This window comes from Pelodiscus sinensis, chromosome 11 (assembly GCF_049634645.1).
Source record: "Pelodiscus sinensis isolate JC-2024 chromosome 11, ASM4963464v1, whole genome shotgun sequence".
NCBI classification, from domain to species: Eukaryota; Metazoa; Chordata; order Testudines; family Trionychidae; genus Pelodiscus; species Pelodiscus sinensis.
The window spans coordinates 18,786,381-18,813,405 of record NC_134721.1 but is presented as its reverse complement, the minus strand read 5'-3'; the positions used below and the strand labels follow the sequence as shown (position 1 = coordinate 18,813,405).

At 45.1% G+C, this 27,025-nt stretch overlaps 1 protein-coding gene across 2 annotated transcripts; it reads left to right on the top strand.

Moving 5' to 3' along the window:
* Nucleotides 1–237: 237 nt before the first annotated feature.
* On the top strand, nt 238–27,025 carry LOC102443440 (protein SSUH2 homolog). Of its 2 annotated transcripts, none has more exons than XM_006132807.4 (13): nt 238–489; nt 2,350–2,414; nt 4,002–4,109; nt 4,965–5,046; nt 6,274–6,403; nt 7,670–7,730; nt 9,543–9,667; nt 15,454–15,516; nt 16,317–16,396; nt 17,558–17,650; nt 20,241–20,346; nt 24,669–24,776; nt 25,680–27,025. In XM_006132807.4, exons 1-13 carry the CDS (start codon nt 464–466, stop codon nt 25,818–25,820), a joined length of 1,188 nt encoding a protein of 395 aa, XP_006132869.2. In that variant the 5' UTR covers nt 238–463; the 3' UTR covers nt 25,821–27,025. The 2 variants fall into 2 exon arrangements, with proteins under 2 accessions (XP_006132869.2, XP_075794826.1); XM_075938711.1 differs by lacking the exon at nt 238–489 and adding an exon at nt 558–1,363.

The window sequence follows — 27,025 nt, the reverse complement described above, 5'->3', positions numbered from 1 at the left end:
GAAGCCGCGATTATTTAAATCGGGGCTTCATTTCCCTTTGATCAGCCTAATCTACATGGCTCCATGGAAGGAGCCATGTCGTTTAGACACAGGTGTCCGCGTTTGAGTGGCGCAACAGAGCTCGACTGCAGCGACCACCGCGAAGTTGCCCCCAATGAACACACCCGCAAAGTAACAGCTGCCCTCCAGGTCGGAGCCTAGAACCTCTGCCCCGAGGAGCAGGCGCTGCGGCAGCCAGCCCGGGCAGCGTTCATGGCCCGGGCTGCGGTAAAGCAGCGGAGGAGGCTGCTCTGCCCACGCTGCTTTCTTCTCTTCGCTGCCCCAGCCCCCGCCGCCAAGCAGCCCAGCCCAGCCCACGAAGCGGGCCGAGGGCGTAACCGGCAGTGGCTTCCCCCCAGGCGCAGCAGCGGCCAACGAGTGGGTGGGAGCCGGGGGCGAGGCCAAGCCCAGGCGCCCACCAGCCATGGCAGCGGAGGGCCAGGCGATCAGGTCAGGGCTTCTCCACTTCGGGGCTGCGCGGCGACCCTCGAGGGGCTGCAGCCGCCTGCGCGCCTTTCGCTTTCGGTTCTGTTCTGTTCCCGGGGCCTCTGCCTGCCCTCGCGCGGGGCCGCGGTGGGAGAGACAGCGCGGGGCTGGGGCGAGGGAGGCGGCGATCCGGGATGCTCCGCTGTGTTCCCTCCAGCCAAGCGCTCTGCGCCGGTACCCCCCAGATACAGCCCATGGGCGGAGGCCTGACCCACAGACCGGGCGCTCGCTTCCTGCAGGTCCCTCTCCTGGGAAAGCCTTGGCCCGTGCGCCCGTAGCCCAGCCCCGTGTGGCCCTCGGGCTTTGGCGTCACCGTGGGGGAGGAAATGGGGCTCAGGGTTGTAGCTGCAGAGTGGGGGGGTCAGCAGAGCTCCCGCCAACGGATGTGGGGCCGGATCCAGGCCTGGTGTGAATCTCTGTGTGGCTCCATTGAAGTCAATGACTTACACCAGCAACAGGTTCTGGTATTTCTGCCCCTCCCTGTTAGCAAGGTCTGTGCTGTGTGTGTCCTAGTGTTTTAGCTGGTTGGGTTAAAGCCATGGTGTTCAAAATGCTAGCCGCATGTGGCTAGTTCACTATAACAGCACAGAAGCTACTGCTTCAGCACTGGTTAGATAGACCCTGTGGGATTAAAGCATTGGGCTGTGAATTTTCCTTTGAATGCATGGAGGTGGATCTAATCCAAGAGTGAGTTCTGGGTCTGTGGCAGGTCTCAGAAATAGCTCTGTCTCCTGCATACTTGTGTTTCACTCTGAAGGCTGAGACCGTTCTGTCATTCTAGTGGGATGTGGCTGTCCTAGGAGGACATGGGAACCACCTAACAACAGACACATTCCAGGTGCTGATCTTATTTCTCTGCCATCCAGGGACTAGATGGTTCAATGAAAGTGATGCAGTGCTATGGGCTGTGTTCAGTATATGTAACCACTGAGCTAAGACTTGTTGCTTTTCACGTGTTGGCCATGAAACTGTAGTGTGTTAATAACATGGTATTTGGCCCCTCGTTTTGCTTATGTTAAAGGCAGTTTTCCTTGTGCTAAGTTTCTAATACAGTATAACGATTTTTAAATGGATCCTTCAAACAGTGAGGCACAGTGATTCTATAAACAACTGTTATGAAGACACAGATTTAGTGGAACTTTCCAGTGTAGATCAAAATTTTCAGAGTTTACATCTCCATAACCCCGTGTTAAAATGGAAATGCCAATGAAGACTTTCAAGATGTGGAGCGTCTTAAGTGGTTACCTGAGCAAGGCTAAGTTCTTTGATGAGAGTTCTGATCTAGAAAGCATGGGATATTAAGTGGTATCATAATGGCCTTTCAGAATGTGGATAGGAGTATCTTTCAATCAGAGAGTCTTGTAACTGAGGTTCAAAAGTCAGCTAAATAAAATTATAGCTTGGCATATGAAATGCAAAGCTCACCGTTCGTTCCCCTGTACAAATTATAAAACATATTCTAGACTGGTACGTCCAGGGTTCTTTAAAAGGGGAAAAAAATTTCCCTCTCAACTAGGCACAGTGGCTGAGATTTACAAAAGTCAATGCCTAAATTAGTAAGTCAAATCTGATGTAGGTAACTAAATAAGTGGCCTGATCTTCAAAAATGCTCAGCTTCAAGCATATGAATGCTTCTATAAGTTCCAAAGACTTCAGAAAATGTCTTACGAGCAAAAAGATTCTTGAGCTCTCTCTACATATGCCCTTCTGCATTACTCCAGTTCTCCTTTTCCTGCCTGTCTTTGCTTCCCCATTTGCCATCTTTGAACATGTTTATTCCTAACCACTCAAATTGTCTGTTTTCTTTTGCTTTTTTTTTATTAGAGGTCCCAGAGAGAGTTATGGAGCTGTTGATCAGATGCCTTATGCCCCTCCTGAAGGATCTTTTGGTATGAAAACCCTAGTAATCAATGACTTTTATGATACTAATGTTTGAAAAATAGCACATGTCCATTGTTTTCTGTCTGTAGAGTTCAGAAATGTCTGTGTCTGCCTGTGAGTCTGTTGGTTCAAGAGCTCCACAAAAACGATAAGAGCTAGAACCACCAAATTTGGCTTGCATCTTCCTCTTACCCTTAGGGTTTAGTTGTGCCAGGACAATGAGATGTGTGTGGAATATGATTGTTTCTCATAAAATGGAGAGGGAGGGGTCTGATAGGAGAAATAGCTATACTGTGGAATGACCACAGGGAGGCAGCAAGCGCTGCAGTGAGAAGCCATTGGCCGGCAGCAGCCAACACCTTGGTCTGCCCTGGGGAGCAGCTGCTGGCTGCTATGCAGTCCCCACCCCCAGGCCCAGACTGCGCCAGCAGGAGGCATATGCAGTTCCCACTCTGAGCCACCCCAAAGCCAGCAGGCAGGGTGTGCGACCCCACCTCTGCCCTGGGTCGAACCTGTTCAACGCTGAGTAAGTGCTCTAGTAAACTATATACTGTCCGCTATATACATTGGAGTCAGATCCTCAACTGGCATGTGTAAAGCATTGTCGCTCCTCTGCAGTCAGTGAGGCTCCACCAGCTTATTTCAGCAGAGGAGTTGGTCACTGTTATTTATATACTCCCTAAAGCAGAAGTTCACAATCTTTTCCTTTGAATCCCCCCATTCCTCACATGGTATAAAAACTCCATGACCCAGCTGTGCCACAACAACTAGTTTTCTGCATATAAAAGATAAGATTGGCCTTATGGCAAAACTTCCAGGCGTATCTCAAACACTTACTTGATTAAAAATGGGGTCTGATTCTCTTCTCACGTCAGGTTTGTAATAGCGTAGCTGTGATAAGAACAGCTTGGTCAGACCAGTGGACCATCTAGTCCACTATCCTGTTTTCTGACACTGGCCAATGCCAGGTGCTTTCAAGGGAATGAATAGAACAGGTAATCATCATGTGGTCCATCCCCTGTCACCTCTTCCCAGCTTCTGGCAAATAGAAGCTAGGGACACTTCAGAGCTTGCTTTTGTATCACTGCCCATCCTGCCTAACTGCATTGATGGACCTATCCACTATGAATTTATCTAGTTCTTTTTTAAACCCTGTTATAGTCTTGGCCTTCACAACATCTTTTAGCAAAAAGTTCCATAGGTTGACTATGCTTTGTGTGAAGAAATATTTCCTTTTGATTGTTTTAAACCTGCTGCCTATTAATTTCATTTGGTGAGCCCTCACTCTTGTATTATAAGGAGTAAATCACCCTTTCTTATTTACGTACTGCACACCAGTTATGATTTTGTAGATCTCCATTGTATCCTGCTCCCCTGCCCATCATCGCTTTTCCAAGCTGAAAAGTCCTGGTCTTATTAATTTCCTCATATAGAAAAGCTTCCATACCCCTGATTATTTTTGTTGCCCCTTGTATCTGATGTGACTGGGAGGAGCATAAGGCCCAATACAAAGCACTTGACACCCAGGACCCTCATTGGCTCATTGAAAGTTTGAGTGAGAACAACTTTCTATTGCTAAATCCTTTATACTGTAGGTGCTATTGTTCCTGATCACACGCCCAGTGGAGAAGAACCATCTGCTCCCCCTGCTTATGCCATAGATGATGTCTCTGGCTATGAAGGCACAGCTCTGGGAGATGATGGTGAGCACAGAAACCCACAGGCTATTCTTTTTACTGTACCAGTTGATTGACAGTGTTTTCCATATTCCTGAAACTAATCTTATCTGTGGCATTAGCATTTGAACAGGACATCAGGAAGATAATTATATATAATACTGAAAAATAATATTTTTCCCAAGTGCTGGGGGTGGGGAAGAGATTTTACTGAGATCAACAACTTCCAAGAGTTGCAAATGACTCGCACCTATCCCTCAGCCCCCTATCTTCGCGGTGCCACACATTTGCCTCTCTGACACTGATGAATCACCCAGTAAAAGTACTAGGGTCGTTAAAAAATGTTTAATACAGTAACTGTGTAATCGCTAAAAATCTTAGTGGTTACATGGTTTCCCACACTGCAGGCTCTGCAGTATAAAGTTTAGTAAGATGAGCTTTATACAGTGAAGCTTCACCAGGAGCAGGGCTGCCAGCTCCTACCGGCCCGGTTCCAGTGGAGCCGGCAGTCCTTGCCTGCCTGGCTCCTGGGGATGAGGTTTTGCTGGCTTGCTGCAATGAAGCCGTCTTCCTGGGGGCCGGTGGAGTTTAACTGATACTGTTAACTGATAAATTAAATGGTTAGTTGGTTAAACTCCTAACATCTCTAAAGTGTACCCATGAATTTTCTCCCTCCCGCCCCCCCGCTCCCCGCCAAAGGATCAGTTTTCCTCTGATATTTTGACTGTCCCCTGTGCTAGTCAGATGCCGTTCTTTCAATCAAGATAGAAAGCTGTGTGATTTTGGGAGGGGTGGGCTTATTTCAAAAGCAGACAGGAGTTGAAGGAGAAGTTTGTCTGGCTCTCCATACCTGTACGAAACCAACCTTTTTGTTTCTGACAGGAGGAAAAGATTTACCTCCTCCCTCCAATCTGGTGACTGATCGTGGAGGTGGGCAGCACCCGCCAGCCCAAACACATTGGAAGTAAGATGTGTTTTCAAATGTTATGATGATGGCTGAGAGTTACCTTGCATCCTTTGCAAACTAAGCACAATCAGTACCGCTCATGAGAGTATGGCAGCCAGCTGGCATGCTGCTTATAGGAGAGGGAATAATTTTTGACCAGTGACACGGGGTCAAATACTGCTCTTATTAGTACTGCTACGGTAGTTTTAGAGCCTCCACATTTTCAGCTCTCCCAGTTAGCATGTGAGTGCCTTCTAGGGATGCAAGTGAATAGTCGACTAACCGATAAGCCTAGGCTTATTGGTTAGTTGAGTCGACTACTCGTATTCCCCCGAGGGAAGTAGGAGCCGGTGCTGAGCAAGCCCGGCTTAGTCCAAGCTTGTGCAGGGTTCGGGACCTACCCCCACTGCGGCTCTGCAGTTTAAATATAGTAGGAGAAGGGCTGCCTGCCCGGCTGGCTCTTACTATATTTAAACTGTAGAGCCAAAATGGGGGTTAACTTCCCTTATCGACTAATTGTGTAGTTGATAAAATTGTCATCAACTACACTGTTAGCTTATTCTCTGCCTCTTTACATCCCTAGTACCTACACATCAAAATAGGTGTGCACAAAGCCATGATCAGCATATGTTGCTGAATAGATAAGCATGCATTTAGCCATTGGTGAACAAATTCAGGGATTTAACATGCACATGTCTGAGGTGCACAATAGGCATATATTTGTGCATTCTGTAATACAAGCGGACCTGGTGGTTGAAAACCAGGTAGCAGTGCCCCTGGGATACTGACAGGACCTCACTCTAAACACCTCTCATCCTAAACTACCTCTCTGCTTTGGAGATCATGCGTTACCCTGGTTGGGATTTGAACTAACTCTTCTTATTTTGAAATAACAAGTGGAACGTCTATACTACCAAGCTTGTTGTTTTGAAATAAGGGTCTGGTTATTTTGAAATAACGCCTGCTTCAATGAAGAATAATGCTTAATTCAAAATAGTTATTTTGGGAGTTATTATTTTGAAATAATTTCCTAGTGTAGACATGCCCTAGAAGAGTCTAGCTTTTTCTATACCTGATGCTCGTTGGACTAGGTCATCTTATCCAGCACTTTTCTGTCAGTGCAGTGGCGTGCTGTGTAAATTAGGCAGAGGTGGGGACAGGTAGATGTTTAGTGCGTGGGGAAATCACTCTGAAAATTGAAAACCAATTTCAAACCAGTCCGCTCTTTCTTATCTCTTTTTATAGCATTCCTTCTATTTCAGAAGATGAAGCCAAAGAAGCTCTGATGCAGTACGCAGCCAGGAATTGCTGCTACAGCTCTGCTCCTGTCAAGGAAATGGTGTTTCGGAATCTGCAGCCATTCAACACCTACAGAGTATGTCCAGTTTTTGTAGCCCAACTTACTCATATTGAAGTAAATGGAGTTTGTTGAAGCTCTATTGAACTTCAACAGAGCTGGGCATTCTACTGCAAATTGCCTATTCCATGCAATAGCCCCCGTTTTCAGAAATTCCAGTTGGGATAGTGTGGTTAGCTTCAGTTTGGAATTGTGTTTCTGTAACCCACACACCTTCTGGGTGTGGTGTGCTATTCCATCTAGTGGCACAGAGAGAATTTGCAGAGAGAATAATGAACGTCATACCCTAGCTATTAGCCCACTGACCTTTAACTCATACACTAAGCTTCAGAGGGGCCAGGTTCGATTCCACCTACAGATGTCTGCTGGTGTTACACTTGCTTGCTTTCAGCATCTGAGGAAATCATGAAGGAATGTAATCTTTATAATGACAGGAAAGAGCTGCTTCCACTTTGTCGCTGTTCAGTGATTGCTTGGTTCATTATTTGATTCCATTTTTATGGACCTTGTCACCACTGTCAAGTCTTTTAAGATATATATTGCATTGAGATCCCTGCTCCAAATAGGTTAAGGATATGGATTAAAAGGGTCAGCTGTCCATCAGTATAGACCACGACTAGAACTATTAGAGTTGCACCATTGTTAGTGAACAGTGGGAGATGTTCTGAAAAACTGACAGTGTAAACAATGTCAGAGAGAGAAATAACTTTTGGATATAGCCATTGTTAATTAATAGGATCAGTGACTGAATTTCAAACAGCAAATATTCCACAGTGACTTGTACTCTAGAAACCTCACAGATAGGTGGAATTTGCTTAGATGAATTGAGTGAAGAGCAAAAGGATGTGGGAATAGAAGAGGAGGAGGACATGAGGGAAAATAGCCCAATGAGAAGGTTTAAAAAAAAAAGCGGGGCGGGGGTGCGGAATGACGAAAACAAAAATAAACAGGAATTGAAGAGAGCAGGTGCACTGGTCTCATTGGCATTTTTAATTTTAAGAGTATAGGGCCTGATCAAAAGAACTTTGATTACAACTGAAAGTCTCCTGTTGACGTTGGTGGACTTTGGCTAAGGCCCAAAATACACATTCTATGAAGATATCACCTCATCCTATCAACAATGAGATTGGTCATTATTTTGGCTAATGCGAATCTACTTTCCTAAACTCTACAGATTGCAGCTCCAGTTGGGCTTTTGTATAGACCACATTGAATGCCCAATTGCTCCCACTTTGGGGTTGTTACAGGTTTTTGTTTGTTTCAATCTTGCAATTAATTTCGTAGTATCGGCTTGAGACCTTCACTGAATCCAGGTCATCTGAATGGAAGACATCACCTTACAAGGGTATGTAAGGTTCTGATGTATAGTAAGCATGTTCTATGATCATTCTCTTCTATAATACAGGTTTTCCTGTTACGTTGTGCATTTCTGCTAGAAGCTAATAAAAAATGTGCAAAGGAAAAGGTACTTTTCTACTCAGCTGCAAAACAACAGTTATTAAAAATAAAATAAAACACAAGCATTGATAAATATACCGTAAGTCGTTACCCACCTTAGGCATAATTTAGGAGCATGGTATGTGATTTATTCAGGGTTTGTCTCTGCTATGCTGGGGATTGACGCTGCAGCGATCAGTCTACTGGCCGGAAAATTATTGTTAGATGGTCTCCGAGTGCTCTCCCATTGGTGCTGCTACTCCACCAGGATGAGAAGAGTAGACAGCGTAGATGGGAAAGCAACCTCCACCTACCTTACCGCATATAAAATGCTGCGGTAAGTATGTCGACTTTAGCTATACTATTTGCATAGCGGAAATCACATAGATTAGATCAGTGGTGAGAGTTAGGGTATTTGGATGATGAAATATATATCTGTGAAGGAAGCATTTAACTCCATAAGAACATGAATGATCTGGTGCATATTGGAGCTTTCGGATGTCTTCATGCCTAATTTACACTGTTTTAATGTAAACTGGGGGGACGCTGCAGTCCATTGTAAGGCAAATGTTATAGAAACTAGGTGATAGTCAACAGTTCAGAGTTATTAGAAGTTGGCAAACCAGAAGAGATTTGGGTTCTGGTAGCCCTCAAGCAAAATGTCATATATAGATATGGTTGAAATTTTTCAAAGCAAGCATTTGAAAAATGGCCAATTTTTCATAAATTGAAAAAAATCCTTGCTTTATTGATTTAACTGGGAATGAATCATTTTCATTTTTTCAACCATTTTTTTAAATTTTCCTTTTCCTTCTCTTTTTGACAGGCCAAAAAAAAAAAAAAAAAAAAAAGGAGGGGAAAGAAAAGAGGGGAAAGGGGAGGGGGGCTGATGGAGAAAGACACTACCCATGAAAATTTTTGATTGCATGAAAAAAATTAAATAAAACAATAATCATTCCTTTTTGCAACTTGCAAAATGGATGACTTTTTAAAATGTTCAAGATATTTCGCAACTTTTTTTGACTGAATCTGGTTGAACCATGCAATCATGGAGGGAATTTGATTTGGGCATTCGGCAAACGGGTATGGAATAATTCTGTTCCTCCTAAGGGAAGCAGAGGGGAAAAAAAAGATTTTACTTGGCTGCCACTTCGCATAGGTTTTTTTTTTCTTTTTTTTTCCCCATAAGTACTGCCCATTCTATTAATTGGGGACATGAAACAAACAATTATTTAACACAGTTGTTTGTAACTAAGAAGTTCTTGATCCCACGAACATGTAAGCACTTTCTTAACTTTGCTAAGCTTGATTTCAATTGGGACTCGTGTCAGTAATAAATATAAGCATGCACTAAAGTGTTTGCAGGATTAGGGTTCACAATAAGTGTTGTTGACTGAATTTTGGAAATATTGGTGAGGTTTTTTTATAGTCTTAATTTCTCAGAGGAGATTTGAGAAGGCTGCATTAACACTGTTTTTATTGAATATTTTAGTTGGATTTGTTTATGCTTACAAAATGCTCGTTATAATGTATTTTTCTTTTTGGGACAGGAAAGAAATTGTGGTTAGTAAACAGTGGAACTCTGACATAAAATGGTACTGATTTTAGTCAATCACTTTCACTGGGATCAACATAGCTGCTATAGTTGTGGCATGATTTACTTGCAGGTGTTAGGAAGTATCTAGTGTTTGTGCTCATTACAGTTTTGTGTCTGCTTTAGGTGAATTGGTTGACTCCTTTTTGCTTGGGCCAGCTCCTTTGCCTTGGAATATTCAAGTGGAAGTTCCTACCATGTTCACAGACAACATAACCAAAGTCAAAGTGCCTCACACGTCTTCATTAAAGGTATAATAATCATAGAACTGTAGAATTAGGAGGGACCTTGATAGGTTATTTAGTCCAGTCTCCTGCGCTCAAGACAGGATAAAGTATTAGCTAGACTACCCCTGACAGGTGTCTTTCTAATCTGCTCTTAAAAGTCTCCTATGACAGAGGTTTCATCGTGTCCCTAGGCAATATATTCCAGTGTTTAGCTAGCAATAAATCACCGCTTATTTTATTTTGGTGAGATTACATTATATAAATACATATATTTAAAAATGAAAGGTCCATGTAACAGGATGAGAACAGCGCCTCCTCCTGTTCACTCTAGGAATATCTTGTGAGACCACCACTCCTTGCAGTTGCATGCTCTCCTATGCCTCCCTATCTGGGTCTGTAGATCTTCTCTTGCTCAACAAGCTGCTGCTGCCACTTTGTGACTTGGCCGTTGGGCCAGATCACAAAATGGTTTCCCTTCCTGGAGTTGGAAAGTCTTTCCTCACAAGCAGTCCTAGGCAGTCTTCCCATTTACCGCCCTGTTGTGCCACTCCCTCAGGGTGTATCCGGGAAATCTGGGACCACCCTCTATTCCGGATTTTGGCTTAAGGACCTTCTCAGCAGTTTGTTGCCTTTTTGATCTTATCGCTTTTCCCTGAGCCCTGTCCTATCGTCCCCCATCTCTGCGTATGCACCTCCCTTCTGAGAAGTGACTGCAAACTTTCCCACCAGCCCCTTTCTGCTGCCAGCTTCCTGGCTTTATAGCCCCCATGCAGCTTGTTCTTCTCCAGCTGGACTCCTTCAGTCAGGCCAGGAATTACTTAGCCACCTGATTCCTCTCCGTCATAGCCCATTGGGTTAATTAGCCACCTTCTTAGTCTTCATTAACCCTTTCACGGCAAGTGTGGTGTGGATGCCCCGTCACAATTCAGTGTTTTTCAGTCACGTGTTGCATTTCTATCGAAAGAAACAATGCACAGCAGAAACGAGCAGCCAGCCACAGGTATTTTCCGGTCTTTGGATGAGAGGTTTGGAGAAAGTCCTCTTAGCTCCTGGCTGCTGGTTTTACAGGTGAAAGTTAGAGTCGATCAGCTCGAAAGGAATTGTGGGCTTTTCAAAAACACTCCGTGTTCTAGCTGTACTCCCATTGAAGCCAATGGGGCTTTTAACAGAGCTCAATGGGAGCAGAGTGAGCCCAGTGCTAAGTGATTTTGAAAACTCCATCCACAAAGGCCCTATTCAGGATTTTTCCCCATACTCAGAAACATATAGCCGCTTACTCATGTTTTGTGAACCAAGACATTTCATGATTTGATCCAGGGCCATTTGTATTTTTTTACTGGGGCTGGCTGTTGGTGGGTATCCATTTCAGCAGATACAGCAGCAAAACAAAGTGAACTAATATGCATTTTGTTTTCCTAATGATCTGGTGTAAATTTTGAAAGGTGCTTGCAAGGTGCTATACACTTGTTCCAGCTGCAGTGCTGGGATTCAGTGTGTAAAACATCCCACTGTGAGCACACATTTAAACACCATCTGGAAAGGCAGACCTTGACTGCAGAGATGCGGAACCTCCAGTCTTCCGGTCGACTGATTTGAGTTGAAGATCAGACCCAGTATGTTTTGATTTCCCCTTGCAATCTACACACAAGCCCTTGGGTCGGTGTCTTGCATCACTTACTTCATTGGGAAGATTTTGTCGTTGTAAGAGCAAACTTATAACATAGTGGTACTCAAATGTTTTACTTCGTGCTCCTCTCTCGTCCCTGTCCATGCTCCGCCCCAGCTGTGGTTGGGGAGCTGGCACTAGGAGTGGTACCGCAGCTGGGGCCAAGGGTTGATGCTGTGGTTGGGAGCTGCAGCTGGGTGGGGAACCAGAGGCTGAGATCTGGGGGTAGGTCTGTGGCTAGGATGGGGCCATGACTCGGTGTGGGGCCACAGCCAGGCTGGGAATCGGGGGCCGTGGCTGGGACTGCAGCTGGGGGCAGTGCTGATGTGGAGCTGTGCCTGGGACCTGGGGCCAGAGTGGAGCTGGGGGCCTTGCCTCACCCCCCAAATGTTGCCCTGCAAAACCCGCTCCCCCAAGGCGACATGTCTTCTACTTTGGAGACCACTATTATAGTGGGTTCACATTTCATTCACAGGGCCCTGAAGCAGGGCTAAGGTGGCTTTAAGTTACTTTTGAATCTCCCATGTCTTGGACAAGCTGGGGACATCCACAGCCTCAGTGCTGCCCTAACTTGAACTGAGCTGCATAAACCTGCTTCCTCAATAGGCTGTTACGGCAGCTTAGGTGGGAGAACACCAGAGTCACATCCACTTCCCAAAGAATACCCTGGCTTGCACTTGACATAGAGGGCTTCAGTTGGAGCTGGGAAGACAGATGCATAGAGCCAGCCAATATTGCACCCTCTGCAGGTTCCTCCCACACCAGGAGATACCCCGTGGACCATTTAGAGTAGCTTGAGCAGGCCTGGGCAAAATATGGCCCGCGGGCCTGATTCAGCCTGTGGATACTGCAGGGAGCCCCAGGCAAGCTCTCCGCTTTGCCTAGTCCCACTGCACGACGCTCAGAAACATGGCTGCCGGGCGGTTTCACTTTAAAATCTGTGAGCCCAGAGGGGATTGGGGAAGGCTTTAGGATCTGCTGTCACCCCCAGCACAATCCCATTGGCTGGTCTTTGGCCAGAAACTAGCCAATGGGAGTTGCCTGGTTTAATAACAGGCAGCCAAGAAGCACCATACACCCTCCCGTCTGGGGCTCTTAGTTATTCACAGAGCGCATGGCCTCAGCCTGTGTGGGGATGGAGCAGGCAGAAAGACTGCTTTAGGAAAGTGCTGGGCTTTACCGGGGGTTATCAGGAAGGCGAAAGCGCAAATGGAATTCCGACTGGCTCAGGATGTGAAGGATAACAAGAAAGGTTTCTACAGGCATGTTAACAAGAAGAAGGTGATCAGAGAGGGTGTGTGGCCCCTACTGGATGAAGGAGGTAACTTAGTGCCAGATGATGTGGGGAAAGCTGAAGTATTCAATGCTTTCTTTGCTTCTGTATTCACGGACAAGGTGGGCTCCTGGACTAATGCACTAAGTTATGCAAGATGGGATGAAGATAGACAGCCCTTGGTGGGTAAAGAACAGGTTAGGAACTATTTAGAAAAGCTAAACGTACACAAATCCATGGGTCTGGACTTAATTTATCCGAGGGTACTGAGGGAGTTGGCAAATGTCATTATCTTTGAAAAGTCATGGAGATTGGGAGAAATCCCGGATGATTGGAAAAAGGCAAATGTAGTGCCCGTCTTCAAAAAAGGGAAGAAGGACAATCCAGGGAACTATAGGCTGGTCAGTTTTACCTTGGTTCCTGGAAAAATCATGGAAGGGATCCTTAAGGAATCCATTTTGAGGCACTTGGAAGAGAGGAAAGTAATTAGGAATAGTCAGCATGGATTCACAAAGGGAAAGTTGTGCCTGACCAATCTGAAGTTTTATTTCAGAGCGAGGAAGAAATGTAATTTAAAGGACTGTATAAGACTTGTTAAAAGTATGTGGTGCATTTAGGAACCTTTTCATATCAAGAAGAATTAACTCTACCAAAATCCCAAATAATTTAATTATAAACAAGAGCATTATTATTTTTATTTTAAGCTTTTATTTCTATTTCAAATCACTCTCCAAATATGGAAGTAGTGCTTTCTGCCTCTCTTTAGCTGTTTTTTGGTGTTTTGTAAAATCATGCCCACAAGGGACTGGTATCTTTTATTTTTAAGAAATAGCTCTTTCTTTGGGAAACTAGTGCTGCAGTTCTGGAACATTTTAATAACGTGATTGAATAGATGTTATTCTTTCCCTTGCTTTTGTAATAAGAAAAGAATTTTGAGAGTGAACTCATTTTATAAATCTGCCACCTTCCATCCTTTAAAACTTACTTCTTAAAGGTGTGAAAGGGTGGGAAATGGGCAATACACAGCAGTGAAAAAAGTCCAAGAGCAAACCCTATAGGCGCATAATATATGCTCTGTTAAGCAAGATATTATTTTGTAATAGGTAAAGCAAGTGAACTGGAGATCAGTACTCCTGAGTGGTAGTCCCAGCTCTGATACAGATCCATTTTGGATAAATTGCCACTCTATGCCTCAGTTTACCTATTGGTTACAAGGGGTTAATAATAAGTACTTCATTGTAGTCAGGAATACTTGAACTCCAGTTGCAGTGACTGCTCCTTGCATCACCCCTAGCCCAGGGGAGTGATAGGACAACCCCTCCCCCCGCCCCTGCTCTGTCTCATCCCCCTCCCCACCTGTGCTCCACCCCCACCCTGGCTCTTCCCCTCCTCCTCCAAACCCTTCCTGAGCATCGCAGCTTGGGGGACTGGCAGAAGGGCCTGGCATCCACAGTAGAGAACATCCCCCCCCACTCACTGGCAGTGTTGGGAGGAAGCAGAGTGACACAGTCACAGCCCATTCCACTCCCCCAGCTGCCAACCGTGTTGCTCGCTTCCTGCCAATGCGGAAGCAGTCCCTCTCCCGAGAGAAGTGGCTGACAGCTGCGGGGAGCGGAGTGGGTCAAGGCCTCATTGCTCTGCTCCACTCCCCACCTCCACCAGTGACCGGGGGGAGCAGGGCTGACTCCTGCTGCATGCACTGGGCTGCCGGGTGAGCCAGAGGCTCTGGACCTTTCCCCTCCCTCTTCCCAGCGTTGGGAGCGCATGCTCCCACGTGCCCCCTATACTTTGCCCTGACTCCAGTTATCCCCTTATAGGGAAAGAAATGAACAGACAGAATCACAGGACATAGTAGGCTTGTTTAATTTCTTTGTGTGGGTTTTCTTTGTGGAGGGGAAATTAGAATCCGTAAGTGAAGAGCAGCGCGTAATGCACAGATGTAGCCCTGCCCTTTGAGCGCTCCAACATACACACTGAACATTTGAGCTCTCACGTAGACTGACCCCTTCTTGATTATCTTCACCCGAGAATTTTAGGAAAAAATTCCCACGTTGGGCTAATATTGGGTTAGCCTGAATTTGTCCACACTAATTTTTGTCTGACTGGTGCTACTACAGGATCAGTTTGAATCAGTGTTATCCCTGGTGGTAGTTTGTCCTCCTAAAATTCCCTTGTATAAACATGGACTCAGTGTTTTAGCCTCCCTTCAAACAAATCATAGAAGTGGATGCATGTCATTCAAAAGCACTCTCTCACTTGATTGGATAGATCTTTGAGTGTAGGCACCAGTGACTGCTTACAGCAGGGGTTCTCAAACTATTTTTCCTGGGACGCCCTTTGAAAATATTTCAAGCTGGGATGACCCTTCCCATCTCCCTCAAAAAGTGATGGCCTCCCTATTCCATGCCACCCATGCTTCTGTGCTGCCGCTGGGGATGGCACTGACTTCAGAGCTGGGGACTCAGCCAGCAGCTGCCCAGCTGGGAAAGGGTCAGATTGTCAGCTTGCACGTAGCTTACAGCCAGAGCCCTGAAGGATCCTGTGCTCCCCTCCCCAGTTTGGGAACCCCTGGCTTACAGAAACACACTGTTAATCAAGGACCTTCCTGCTCTCCCTATTGCAGCTGCAGAAAGGTGGTTGTAATTTGGCTTGATGTAGCTGTAGAGCTTTTTGAGAACCTCAAACAAAAGGCCTTATAAAAGTGTAATGAATGAGGGTGTTGGGCGCAGAGTTTCTCTAAAACAGCAATGATTTCCACAAAAGAAGAAAAACATGTTTCTCGTTGTCTCTTTTGAGTATCAAGGGGCGGGCAGGCAGGCAGGCAAATTAAGAAATGTCAAACTTCCTTTCACATTTCTCCTTTGATTTAAGGGCTGCCATAATTGTCGAAGTTCAGGTACGATTTGCTGCACAAATTGTCATGGCAGAAGAAAGGTGAGTAGCCACGCTAAAGGGGATCCTTTGCTTAGGACTTATTTTGACACCATTCCCGAGAATAAAACTTAAGAACTAGGGATGTAACCAGTTAACCAGTGATGCTTACTAGTAACTGATTAATTGGTGCCCGGCCAGAGCAGCCGCACCAGCGTGGGGTTGTGTGGCTAATATTGACATAGTTTGATATTTTTATACATTTCTTACATTCCTAATAAGAACCAGACAAAGATGCTCAAATCAGATAACTTTGTGAGCGGAGAAGGGGGATGAGGTTGGTTGGGAAGAATTCACAGTCACACTGTGTTCTGCTTTACAGCATTTATTGTTATTGATTATGTATTGTCATAGTGCTTAGGAGCTTCTCTCATGGACCAGGGTCCAATTGTGCTAGGCACTGTACACACACACAGAACAAAAAGATAGTTTCCATCCCAAAGAGCTTACAGATCCATTCTCCCAGGATGCTGTAGTTGTTTCATTTATGGGACTTGTTTGGGTAGTTAGGCCATGAGTGCAAAGGACATTTGCAGAGTAGGGGCCCTTAAAGATTAATTAACGTTTATTAGGAATGCTGCAGTCAACAGCACCCAATACAGGGGGTTACTATGTGAACTGCTGTGGCCTGTGATATACAGAAGGCCAGATTAGCTGATCTAATGAGCCCTTCTGGCCTTAAAAATCTATGAGTTTATTAAACTTGCAATCTGTTTCCAGAGTGAGGTGGTGAAGGTTGCAACACTAGCAAACGGCTCTCGCAAAGTATACATAGTTCTGCCTTTTCCATCTAATTAATCCAGGTTCAGTGCTGGATTTGTAATGGCTCTGGGAACCGACTGAATGACAGGTGCACTCACTGCAATGGATCTGGCCGAAGCGGGTGAGTCAACACTGAAGGAAAAGCCAACCTGGCACGTCCCTATTTTAAGAAGCATTGAGACAAATGGATGGCACGTTGTCAGCAGGGGTGGAATCTGGCTACGTTCAGGGACAGTTTGAGGTCAGATCATTAGGTGGGCTTGGCTACCCACCTTAGCCGGATAAGAATTGATTAGTTTGCAAAAATGCCCCTGAGCACTGGGCTGTGGCTGCCTAGTGTATTCAGTGAGGCCCTGCTATTGCTGTTGTTTTGGAATCTCCTGCTGGAATGAGCAAAATGTATTGTTCATTCTGGCCTGGCCCTGAGTTTAAGACCAGGCGAGTCCCATCAGCTTCCTTCCCACCTACGAGGAGACTCCCACCCATTTCTTTGTACAGCATGGCATTTCCCTCCACTGGTCACTTCCTGCCTGCAGGCCTTGTGTTGACACCCCTTGTCCATTTGTAGAGGTTCACTGCCTCTGATGGCTTCTTTAAGGAGCTGTCAGCTAGAGAGGGCAGTTGGAGAAATCAACGTCAGCATCAGCCTAGCCCTAGAAGATCTATTCTTTGAAATTACAGCTGAGAAGAATGTATAGCTTTGGGAGGAAGGTCAGTCTCTTTGACTGATTATACTGTCCCATTTTTCTGAGAGGGTGGAAGTACCTCAGTGGCAAAACCATCGTGTACATGAAACTGAACTGCTGTGCTTGGAGAAAAACATTGCTCTAGTGCTTTGGGGGCACTGGCTATCCAAGGCATTGCAGTGAAGTTGAACAGATGCAGTGCTGTCTTAAAATAATAAGTTTTCTATAATATTTTTCTGCTCCCCCTCAGCTATGCACCCTAGGCAAGTGCTTCACTTGCCTCGCCCTTGTTACATCCCTGCAGCATACCCTGTTTCCCAGGGTTGTCAAATTAAAGAGGTTCAAGTATAATTACTGCAATGAGTCCACGAATCAGTGATTTTATTTAAGTCTTGTCCTTCAATGAGACAATGTCTGGCAATAGACATTATGGCAAATAATAAGCATCAGCTGAACTGGCCCCCTGGTGTGACGTAAAATGAAGTGTACCACGTGTTTATATGTGCACACACACACATTGAATGTATCCAAAATCACGGGGGTGGTAGTTTCTCTGTAATTATCCATCCACTGTAATTATCATTCTTTGTTTCCAGATGCAACAGTTGTTCTGGTTCCGGCCACAAAACCTGCATGAAGTGTGCAGGAAGAGGACAGTTGCTGTACTACATTGAGCTGCAAGTCAAATGGCAAGTCTAATAAACTATAGATAATTGCAGAAAAGCTCCTTCTGCTTCACTGTGGTACATACAGGGTTTAAGCAATGTTCTGCCAGGCCAGATTGTGATGTACTGCTTTCCCTCAGGAAGAGGCCCTGGTAGCTTTTCAGGAACATTACCCGCTTCAGGAAGTCAGGCTATATGCATATACACATACATACATTATCATTTCAAAAAGTCAGTTGAAATTTACCAGGAAGCTCCAGGCCAGCACCTTAAGAAAGAGGTTGGAAGAGACAAACGTCATTCGCATTTACAGTAATCACAGTGAAGTTGAAAGCTTAGTTGTGGCCTTTTGCTAAGATCAGATCAAAGCTATGGACTATGTCACCAGGTCATCTCCCTGATGTTGTGCCTGCAACAAAGAAATGTCGATTAGGATTGGATTTAGTATCACATCAATGGCTGTTTAATAAATGTTGACTGTTTAGGGAGGAGTCCCAGTAGCGAAGAGGAGAGTTTTCCCCTGCTCATTTAACATCATGCGATCCTTATTGTCCTAGGATGCACTTCATATGAAGGAGAGAAAATGTTTTGCTCTGATTCGATGACCAGTGTAGCACATGGACGGGGTGGTCTAAAAGTGCCTGCAGAATGGCAGTTTCACCTCTTGCTTTGTATGCTATATCTCTGCTAATCTAGTGCAGGGCAGTATCTTCTTTGACTTTCCTGTCTCCGGGCTGGGTTAGAGTTCCCAGATTGACTGGGGTTTATTTCAGATGTTCTCTATTGGCCCAGTCACCAATTTAATAGTGTTCAACCGTTGTTATTTTAATATTTACAATTTTTACAGGCATTTTATTTTAATATCACTTGATGGGCTTCGTAAAAGGCTTGTTACAAAGAAGAAATATAAATAAACCAGGGTATGTCTACACTACAGCACTAATACGAACTAACTTAGTTAATTTGAAATAAGCTAATTCGAATTAGTGCATCTAGACCTAAAAACTAATTCGAATTAGCGTTTTGCTAATTTGAAATAACATGTCCACATTGAGTGGACCCTGAACCGAAGTTAAGGCTAAAGAGACAGGGACTTTTCAGCTTAGAAAAGAGGAGACTGAGGGGGAATATGATAGAGGTATATAAAATCATGAGTGGTGTGGAGAGAGTGAATAAAGAAAAATTCTTCATTAGTTCCCATAACATAAGGACTAGAGGACACCAAATGAAATTAATGGGCAGCAGGTTTAAAACTAATAAGCAAAAGTTCTTCTTCACATAGCACATAGTCAACCTGTGGAACTCCTTGCCACAGGAGGCTGTGAAGGCTAGAACTATAACAGAGTTTAAAGAGAAGTTAGATAAATTCATGGAGGTTGGGTCCATGGAGTGCTATTAGCCAGGGTGTAGGAATGGTGTCCCTGGCTTCTGTTTGTGGAAGGCTGGAGATGGATGGCACGAGACAAATCGCTTGGTTATTGTCTTCGGTCCATCCCGTCCGGGGTACCTGGTACCGGCCGCTGTCAGCAGACAGGCTACTGGGCTAGATGGACCTTTGGTTTGACCCAGTACGGCCATTCTTATGTTCTTACATTCTAAGCTCAGGGTCGGGGGGTCTCACTGGACCAACTTGATTTTCATGCAAACCTGCTCCTGGGTTCGCATGTGGCCTTTGGTGGCCAGGCTGGCAGCTATCCTGCCATAGACGGCCGCATTCCTGTCCCTAGTGCGGAGATCGTGGACGTTGGAGGCCTCCTCCTCCCCCCCCCAAACCTGGATGAGGTCCATGATCTCCGCACTAGACCAGGCGGACATCTGCCTCTTGCGGCCCCGGGCAGGCTCCTGTGAGCCACCAGCCTGGTCCTGGGAAGAGGTGGAGGGCTGGGTGGCAGCAGGGGCTGGTTTATGCTGTGCCAGGTGCAAGGTCTGCTGGCTGGGTGCTGGCAGGCTTGCAGCTGGCACAAGCACTGTAGCCAGACCGTGCCCCTTTATGGGCTTCGGGGCCGGGAGGGGAGCAGAAGAGTTTCCCTGGTTTGGCCCAGAGTGGCCACCAGGGCAACCTGGGAAGGGCTAGCCTCCAACTAGTTCGAATTAAGTGGCTACACAGACCTTAATTCAAACTACTTAATTTGAACTAGGTGTTACTCCTCGTAGAATGAGGTTTACCTAGTTCGAATTAAGTGATCCTCTAGTTCGATTTAAATTCAAACTAGCGGTTTGTATGTGTAGCCACTATTAAAGTTAATTCGAACTAATGGCTGTTAGTGCGAATTAACTTTGTAGTGTAGACATACCCCCACTTGAACATTTCAGTAGGCTGGTAACATAAGTTAAGATCCATTACAACTGAGTTTAAATGACAGTCTCCAAGTTTGCATTCCAGCATAGCATGTTTCCAGATTATCATTAGAAAAGTACAAAGAACAATATGTGCTATGTTTGAAGCTCTGCTACTAGGAATCTCAATATAGATTGTGGACTTTATTTAACAACTCTGCCTTGTGGAGTTGGATATTTTTGTAGCCCAAGAAACACATAAAGAAGGGACCCTCTAAATCCATTTGAATAAGGGGAGACACAATAGATGACAGTATCTATGTCCTTGTTCTTGTAGGAAGAATAACATTTTTGAATATGTGGCAGACCAAAGATCTGGGTTTCCTGCTAACCTCTTCAAGAAAGTCACTGGACAGAAGATTTTTGTTGATGAACAGTCTATGGTAATGAAACTCTAAACTCTTGTCACCTCTTGAAATAACAAAATGACAGATCTGGAAACAGAACAATTCACATAGCCTGAGGTGTAGCTTAAGAAGAATAGGACATTTGAGAACACAGTGCTCTGGTTTTTTTTCTGGCTGCTGATATATCTAAGGGTATGTCTACACTACAAAGTTAATTCGAACTAACGGACGTTAGTTCGAATTAACTTTGATAGGCACTACACTAGCGCTCCGCTAGTTCAAACTTAATTCGAACTAGCGGAGCGCTTAGTTCGAACTAGGTAAACCTCATTCTACGAGGGCTAAGCCTAGTTCAAACTTACTAGTTCGAATTAAGGGCTGTGTAGCCCCTTAATTCGAACTAGTGGGAGGCTAGCCCTCCCCAGCTTTCCCTGGTGGCCACTCTGGCCAACACCAGGGAAACTCTATTGCCCCCCCTCCCGGCCCCGACTCCTTAAAGGGGCACGGGCAGGCTACGATGCCCGTGCCAGGTGCAAGCCTGCCAGCACCCAGCCAGCAGACCCTGCACCTGGCACGGCTCGAGTCAGCCACCCGATGCCCCCCAACCCTCCCCCTCTTCCTGGGACCAGGCTGGCGGCTCCCGGGAGCTTGCCCGGGACCGCAAGAGGCGGGCACCCAACTGGTCTAGTGCGGACATCGTGGACCTCGTCCATGACCTCCGCACTAGGCACAGGAAAGTGGCCGTCTAGGGCAGGAGAGCTGCCAGCCTGGCCACCCAGGAGCAGGTGTGCATGAAAATCAAGGTGTTCTACTGAGACCCCCGACCCTGAGCCCTGAGCTTACAATGGCCGTACTGGGTCAGACCAAAGGTCCATCTAGCCCAGTAGCCTGTCTGCCAACAGCGGCCAACCCTAGGGACCCTGGAGGGGATGGACCGAAGACAGTGACCAAGCCATTTGTCTCGTGCCATCCCTCTCCAGCCTTCCAACAAACTTTGGGCAGGGACCACTCCTACCCCCTGGCTAATACCACTCCATGGACCCAACCTCCATGACTTTATCTCACTTCTCTTTAAACTCTGTTCTAGTTGTAGCCTTCACAGCCTCCTGCAGCAAGGAGTTCCACAGGTTGACTCTTTGCTTTGTGAAGAACAACTTTCTGTTACTAGTTTGAAGCCTGCTACCCCTTCCTTTCCTTTGGTGTCCCCTAGTACTTCTATTGTGGGAGCTAATGAAGAACTTTTCTTGATGCACCCTCTCCACCCCACTCATGCTTTTATAGACCTCTATCATATCCCCTCTCCATCTCCTCTTTTCTAAGCTGAAAAGTCCAAGTCTCTTTAGCCTCTCTTCATATGGGACCTGTTCCAAACCTCTGATCATTTTAGTTGCCCTCCCCTCTCCCACCTCCTTTTCCCAGTCTCCCCGAGTTTTGTTCAATAAAGAGAGATTCTAGTTTTGACCACACGTTTTCTTTATTTTGTACATCAGGAAGGGGGGCTAGGGAAGGGTAAGTGGAAGGAGGTGAGGGAGGAATGGGGTACAAGCCCCCGATGGGGAGGACTGGGCTGGCTCTGCGGGCTTCTGGGGGTGGAAGCTCTCCTGCAGCCCCCCCAATTGCCCCTTCTCCCCAGATGGCAGCCTGCGGCAAGTGCAGCCGGTCTGATGGCCGAGTGCTGTGATGTGCCCAGTGTGGGCACTCAGGGCACTCCAAGCCAGGACTGCTTTGCAAGCGGGGCACCCCTGAGAACTGTCTGTCCAGGGTGGGGGTCGGGTCCCTTTAAGCACAGCCCTCGGCTAGCCTGAGGCAGCAGATCCACGCTCTAAGTCCTCCTCTGATGCCCTGCCGGCACTGCTTCCGGTCATTCTTAACCCTGGTTCAGGGTCCACTTAATGTGGACATGCTAGTTCGAATTAGCAAAACGCTAATTCAAACTAATTTTTTAGTCTGGATGCGTTAGTTCGAATTAGCTTAGTTCGAATTAACTAAGTTAGTTCGAATTAGCGCTGCAGTGTAGACATACCCTAAATTAGGTAGTTCTCAGATACCATCTACGTTTTCCTTTTTTAGTAAAAGGGTTATTGAAAGGACTCGGGGCTAATGCTGGTTTGGAATTGTGTGTGTGTGTGTGTGTGTGTGTGTGTGTGTGTGTGTGTGTTTTAATGCACTTATTTGGTTTGATAACTAGAACTACTTCTCTCTCTCAAATCCCAGCAAGAGGGAGAGAGGTTCAACATCTTTTACTACTCAGACCAGGGGAAAGTCCTGTAAGTCCCTGCAACTTGGATCCCGTTAACAGCCTCTGTTCCTTGCAAAAAATGGCTGAAATCCTCTCTTGACATAAACTGGTGCAGTTCCATTTAAGTCAGAAGAGCTGTTGCTAATTGACACTAGCAGATTATGTTGCCCCATATCCACATCTGCAGATATGGGTTGAAAAAAGCCACACTTTCCCTGCATTTGGCCTATCTGTTATATATCTACAGGCAGTCCCCGGGTTACATACAAGATGGGGACTGTAGGTTTGTTCTTAAGTTGAATTTGTATGTAAGTCGGAAGTGATACATATTGTAGGGGAAACTCTAGCCAAACATTTCTCCAGAGCTCAGTTTTATTCTCCCACACCTCACTTCCCTCAGTCCTTTATTGTCAAGCTGAGGTGTCTGCTGAGAAAAGCCGTTCCACGTCTCCCTGGTCTGCTGGGGGGGCGCTAGCTTCGCGTCTCCCTGGTCTGCTGGGGGGGCGCTAGCTTCGCGTCTCTCTGGTCTGCTGGGGGGAAACAGCTAGTGCGGGGTTGCCTCACCCCGTTTGTAAGTAGGGATCCGATGTAAGTCGGATCCATGTAACCCGGGGACTGCCTGTATTGAGCTAGCTGCGTATGGGTTTATATTTGCTGGGCTCATATAAATTCCCACTGCTCATATGCAAAACAAACAAAAATCAAATATATGAAGATAAAAGAGGTTTACATTAGAGATGGTCCCAACAGAAAACCCCAGATGAAAATGGCCTCAGGCTTTGTGATGTTGGAAATCCAGATCTAAATTTTGAAGCTTTGTTCCTCTGCAGTTTACATATTTGCAGGACCTTTTAAATAGCAAATAGAAATCCAATTTCTTCTGATTTCCCTGCTGGCTAACCCTGCAGTGGATTTCAAGGGACCAGACAGGCACCCTTGCTCAGCACCTGTTGTACTCTGTTAATCTCAGACTGGTTTTCTGTTTGAGCCCATGACTGGGACAAATAATAATGCAAATAATAATCATAGCAGCACTCCTTTATGGTGGCTTGGTATTTCAGTTGTTTCCATAACATGCTTCAGGTCTTTCTTAACAGCCCACTTTGGAAGGAGCTATATACTAATTTTTCTACAGTGTAAATTTGGAATTGATTGCAGTGATTTTTTTTTTAAGGGCCTGCAAGGGTATCTGCATCCCATGCAGTGAGGCTATTGTCCTGGAAATCCAAAATTTAGCCCATAGATAGAGCCCTGCATGGATAGAAAAATTTGTATTTGCATCTGTCTCCAGAAAAATGAGCCATGGATATCCACATTCACTCTACGAATGTGGATACCTGTGGCTATAAAGCGGATATCAGCAGATCTGTAAGGCTGTACCCACAGAGTTTGCTTATACTTTTTGTCCCCGTATGGATATGCTGTGCCAGTGTAAGACAGGACTTGCACTAGTGTGATTAACCTTTTGAAACCTAGCACAGAAAAGACCTTAGGTTTTTGCAATCGCAATACAATTGGCTGATACCTAGCAGCAGTGAAGACTGCCAAAAGAGGATACTAGGGTAGAATGCTTTTGTTTTCTTTACAACTAATATGAAATGTCCTATGACAGCATACCCATGTGAGTCACTTTTCTTTGTGCAAGCAATCCCATTGACTTCACTGGCCAGATCCTTGTTGGTGTAAATTGGCATCACTCCATTGACCTAGTCCACAGCTGTGAATTAAGATTACTCATGTAAGTGAGGGTTTGTCTCCACTGCAATGCTGAGAAAAATTAATCTGCATTAACTACAGATATGAATTTTAAATGGATTAGTTAAATTGCATTAAAGCCATTTGGACACACCTCAGTTTAGAATTGAGATGGCCTTACTTCTCATTGGAAATGAATAAAACTAAAGAGAATTATAATCTCTTTAATACTGAATGAGAGTGTCCGTACGGAGGTTTAATGCAGTTCAATATTATCTACTTAAAATTTCTACTTTTAATTAATTCAAATTATTTTTTCTGGGTGTGTCTGTGAATACAAGCCCTGAAAGATCTCAGGACTGTGATGGAAGTAATTGTGATCTCCTTCCTATTTGTGGGTCTTAAATATTTTCCATTTCTTCAGGTTTATCCTGTGGTGAATTTTCCTGAACCTTCCATAAGTCAGGCTTCCCAAAACGCTGTTGTGCAACATCACACTCAGTTTGCATCCGTTTCTCGATTACTGAGACAGGTGAGTGTGCTGTAGCCCAAGTCTAAAAGGAGACAAAGAAGCAACTAGTGTGTGGCAATCAGACTGTGACATCTTAGCCTCTGTGTAAGCCTCACTGCACCTTTGTTTATTGGACCATTTGGAATAATTCTTCAAACATTAGAGGAAGGGCTGCTCAATAGGTGGATTATGACTCTTAACATTAAAGGGATTGGATTTTCTTAAGTGCCAGCGTACCAAAACCTTTAAAACATTTTCAATTTGATGTATAATGGGGAGGGGAGAGTGTAATAAAGAAAAATGCAATAGTATGAGAAGTACGCATATGAGAAAATAGACCATGGTCCTGGGAAACAGGAACACCTCGGGTTAGAAACTCAGCTCTGCCACTGATTGCCCATGGGTGTGTCAAATCTCTTTTCTGTGTGCCTCAGCTCCCACATCTTCTAAAATGGGACTTGCCTTGCTTTCTTAATCAGGAGCACGGTGCGGATCGCACAGGTCTTTACATCTCATCACAACTCGGGATATAAAATCCCATTTAATTGGTTGATCAGTTAAACATAGTGTTTAACCAGTTAACTGATTAAAGGGAGGACGAGTGGGAGCAACCCCTGCCTGTGTGCCCCCCAGCACCCACCATGGACAGGAGCTGCTTCAGCTGGGCTGGACTGCCCCTGTCCATGGTGGGTCCCGCAGGGCTGGAGCAGCCCCCTGTCCACGACAGGTGGGGAGCTGCTCCAGCCCCCTCCAGTTAAGTGAAGCTTACTGATTTCCGTTAAGGGTGGTGCTTACTAGTTAACCTTTCACATCCCTACTTCAAACATGCAAAGTCTACATAAAGTGCGTTTGAAAATGCCACCAAGTGTGTACAACTATATAGATTTAGCTTCATTATCCTTGTGTTTTCTCTCTTTCTTCCAGAGGCAAACTATTGAGCTGATTCCTCTTACTAAAGTGGAATATGAGTGGCAAGGGAAACTGTATTCCTATTATGTGTATGGAGATGAAAATAGAGTGTATACAGAGAATTACCCCAAAAAGTGTTGCTGCTCCATTATGTGACTGATCGCTTCTCCGAATGCCAAGAACAATGGCTCAAACAAGGAATGGATTCATGTTGTACTATTTTTGTTTTGGTCAATAGATGTTCTTGGATGTGCATGTATGGGGCAGGCTACAACTGGAAGAAAATGGGGGAGTGAAAGGTTTATTAAGTTGATTATTCAGCTTCTTGATTGCAACTCTTATGTCTGTCTGTATGTATGGAGCCTGTATGTATTCAGTTCCAGGACAGGAGCCTTTAGCCATTGGGGAATTTCTGTGGCTCTCCCTCTCTCAGCCTTGCCACTAATAGAATGCAAACTCAACTTTGGATTACAGTCTCATTTAATTTTAGCACTCTGCACAGGCCTGCCCCAACATACTTTTACTTACTGGGTCTCCTTGCATTGAGATCTACTTTGTTATAAGTAAGGAAGTACAAGGAAAACAAGGCCTAGATCTGTGTCTCCTATTATTAGTCATAGTAAAAATTATGGCTACTCTGTTTACAGTAGGGAAATCCACTGACTTCCATGAAGTTGTACCAATGTAAGTGAAACCAAGAATTAGACGGAAGAAAATAGTGGATCAGATAGAGTTGTGGGTAGTACATGGCTACGCTGTATCACTGACAACAAATTTCCCTTTATTTGTGGATTCTTTTCTTCTTATCCCAACTGACAGTTTGATGATAAAGCGGTACCAGCACAAGTTGAAAACATTTTTCCGTGAACCTTCAGAATTTGCAACTGCTCAGAAAACAGCATGTGGATGGGAGTGACGCATCTGACATTTTTAGAATGTCTAGCTCCACTGTAATGCCTGGCCTGCTGGTTCAGCTATCAATAATCCTGTCTGCAGGCAGCGTTTTAATTCTTCAAATTGAATCTCCAAATGAAGATAAGCAGAAAAGGAAATAATTCAAATAAAAATCCACAATTTGTCCTAAGTGTACAGGGCCTGACCGAAAGTATTTTGAAGTCAATGTGACTCTTTCCACAGCTTCAGTGGATCGGGTGGATCATGCACATTATTAATCACTATATTATTAATTAATTAAAAAATCCAATTTAAATCCTTAATCAGGATCTCTTTAGCAGATAAAAGGGGCCTTTCTCAAAAGTTCCTGAGAGATTTAGGAGTAGAGCTGGTTGGAGACATTTCATCACAACTACATTGCATCCAAATATACAGTCCTGTCAAAATAAACATGCTTTGCTAAATCA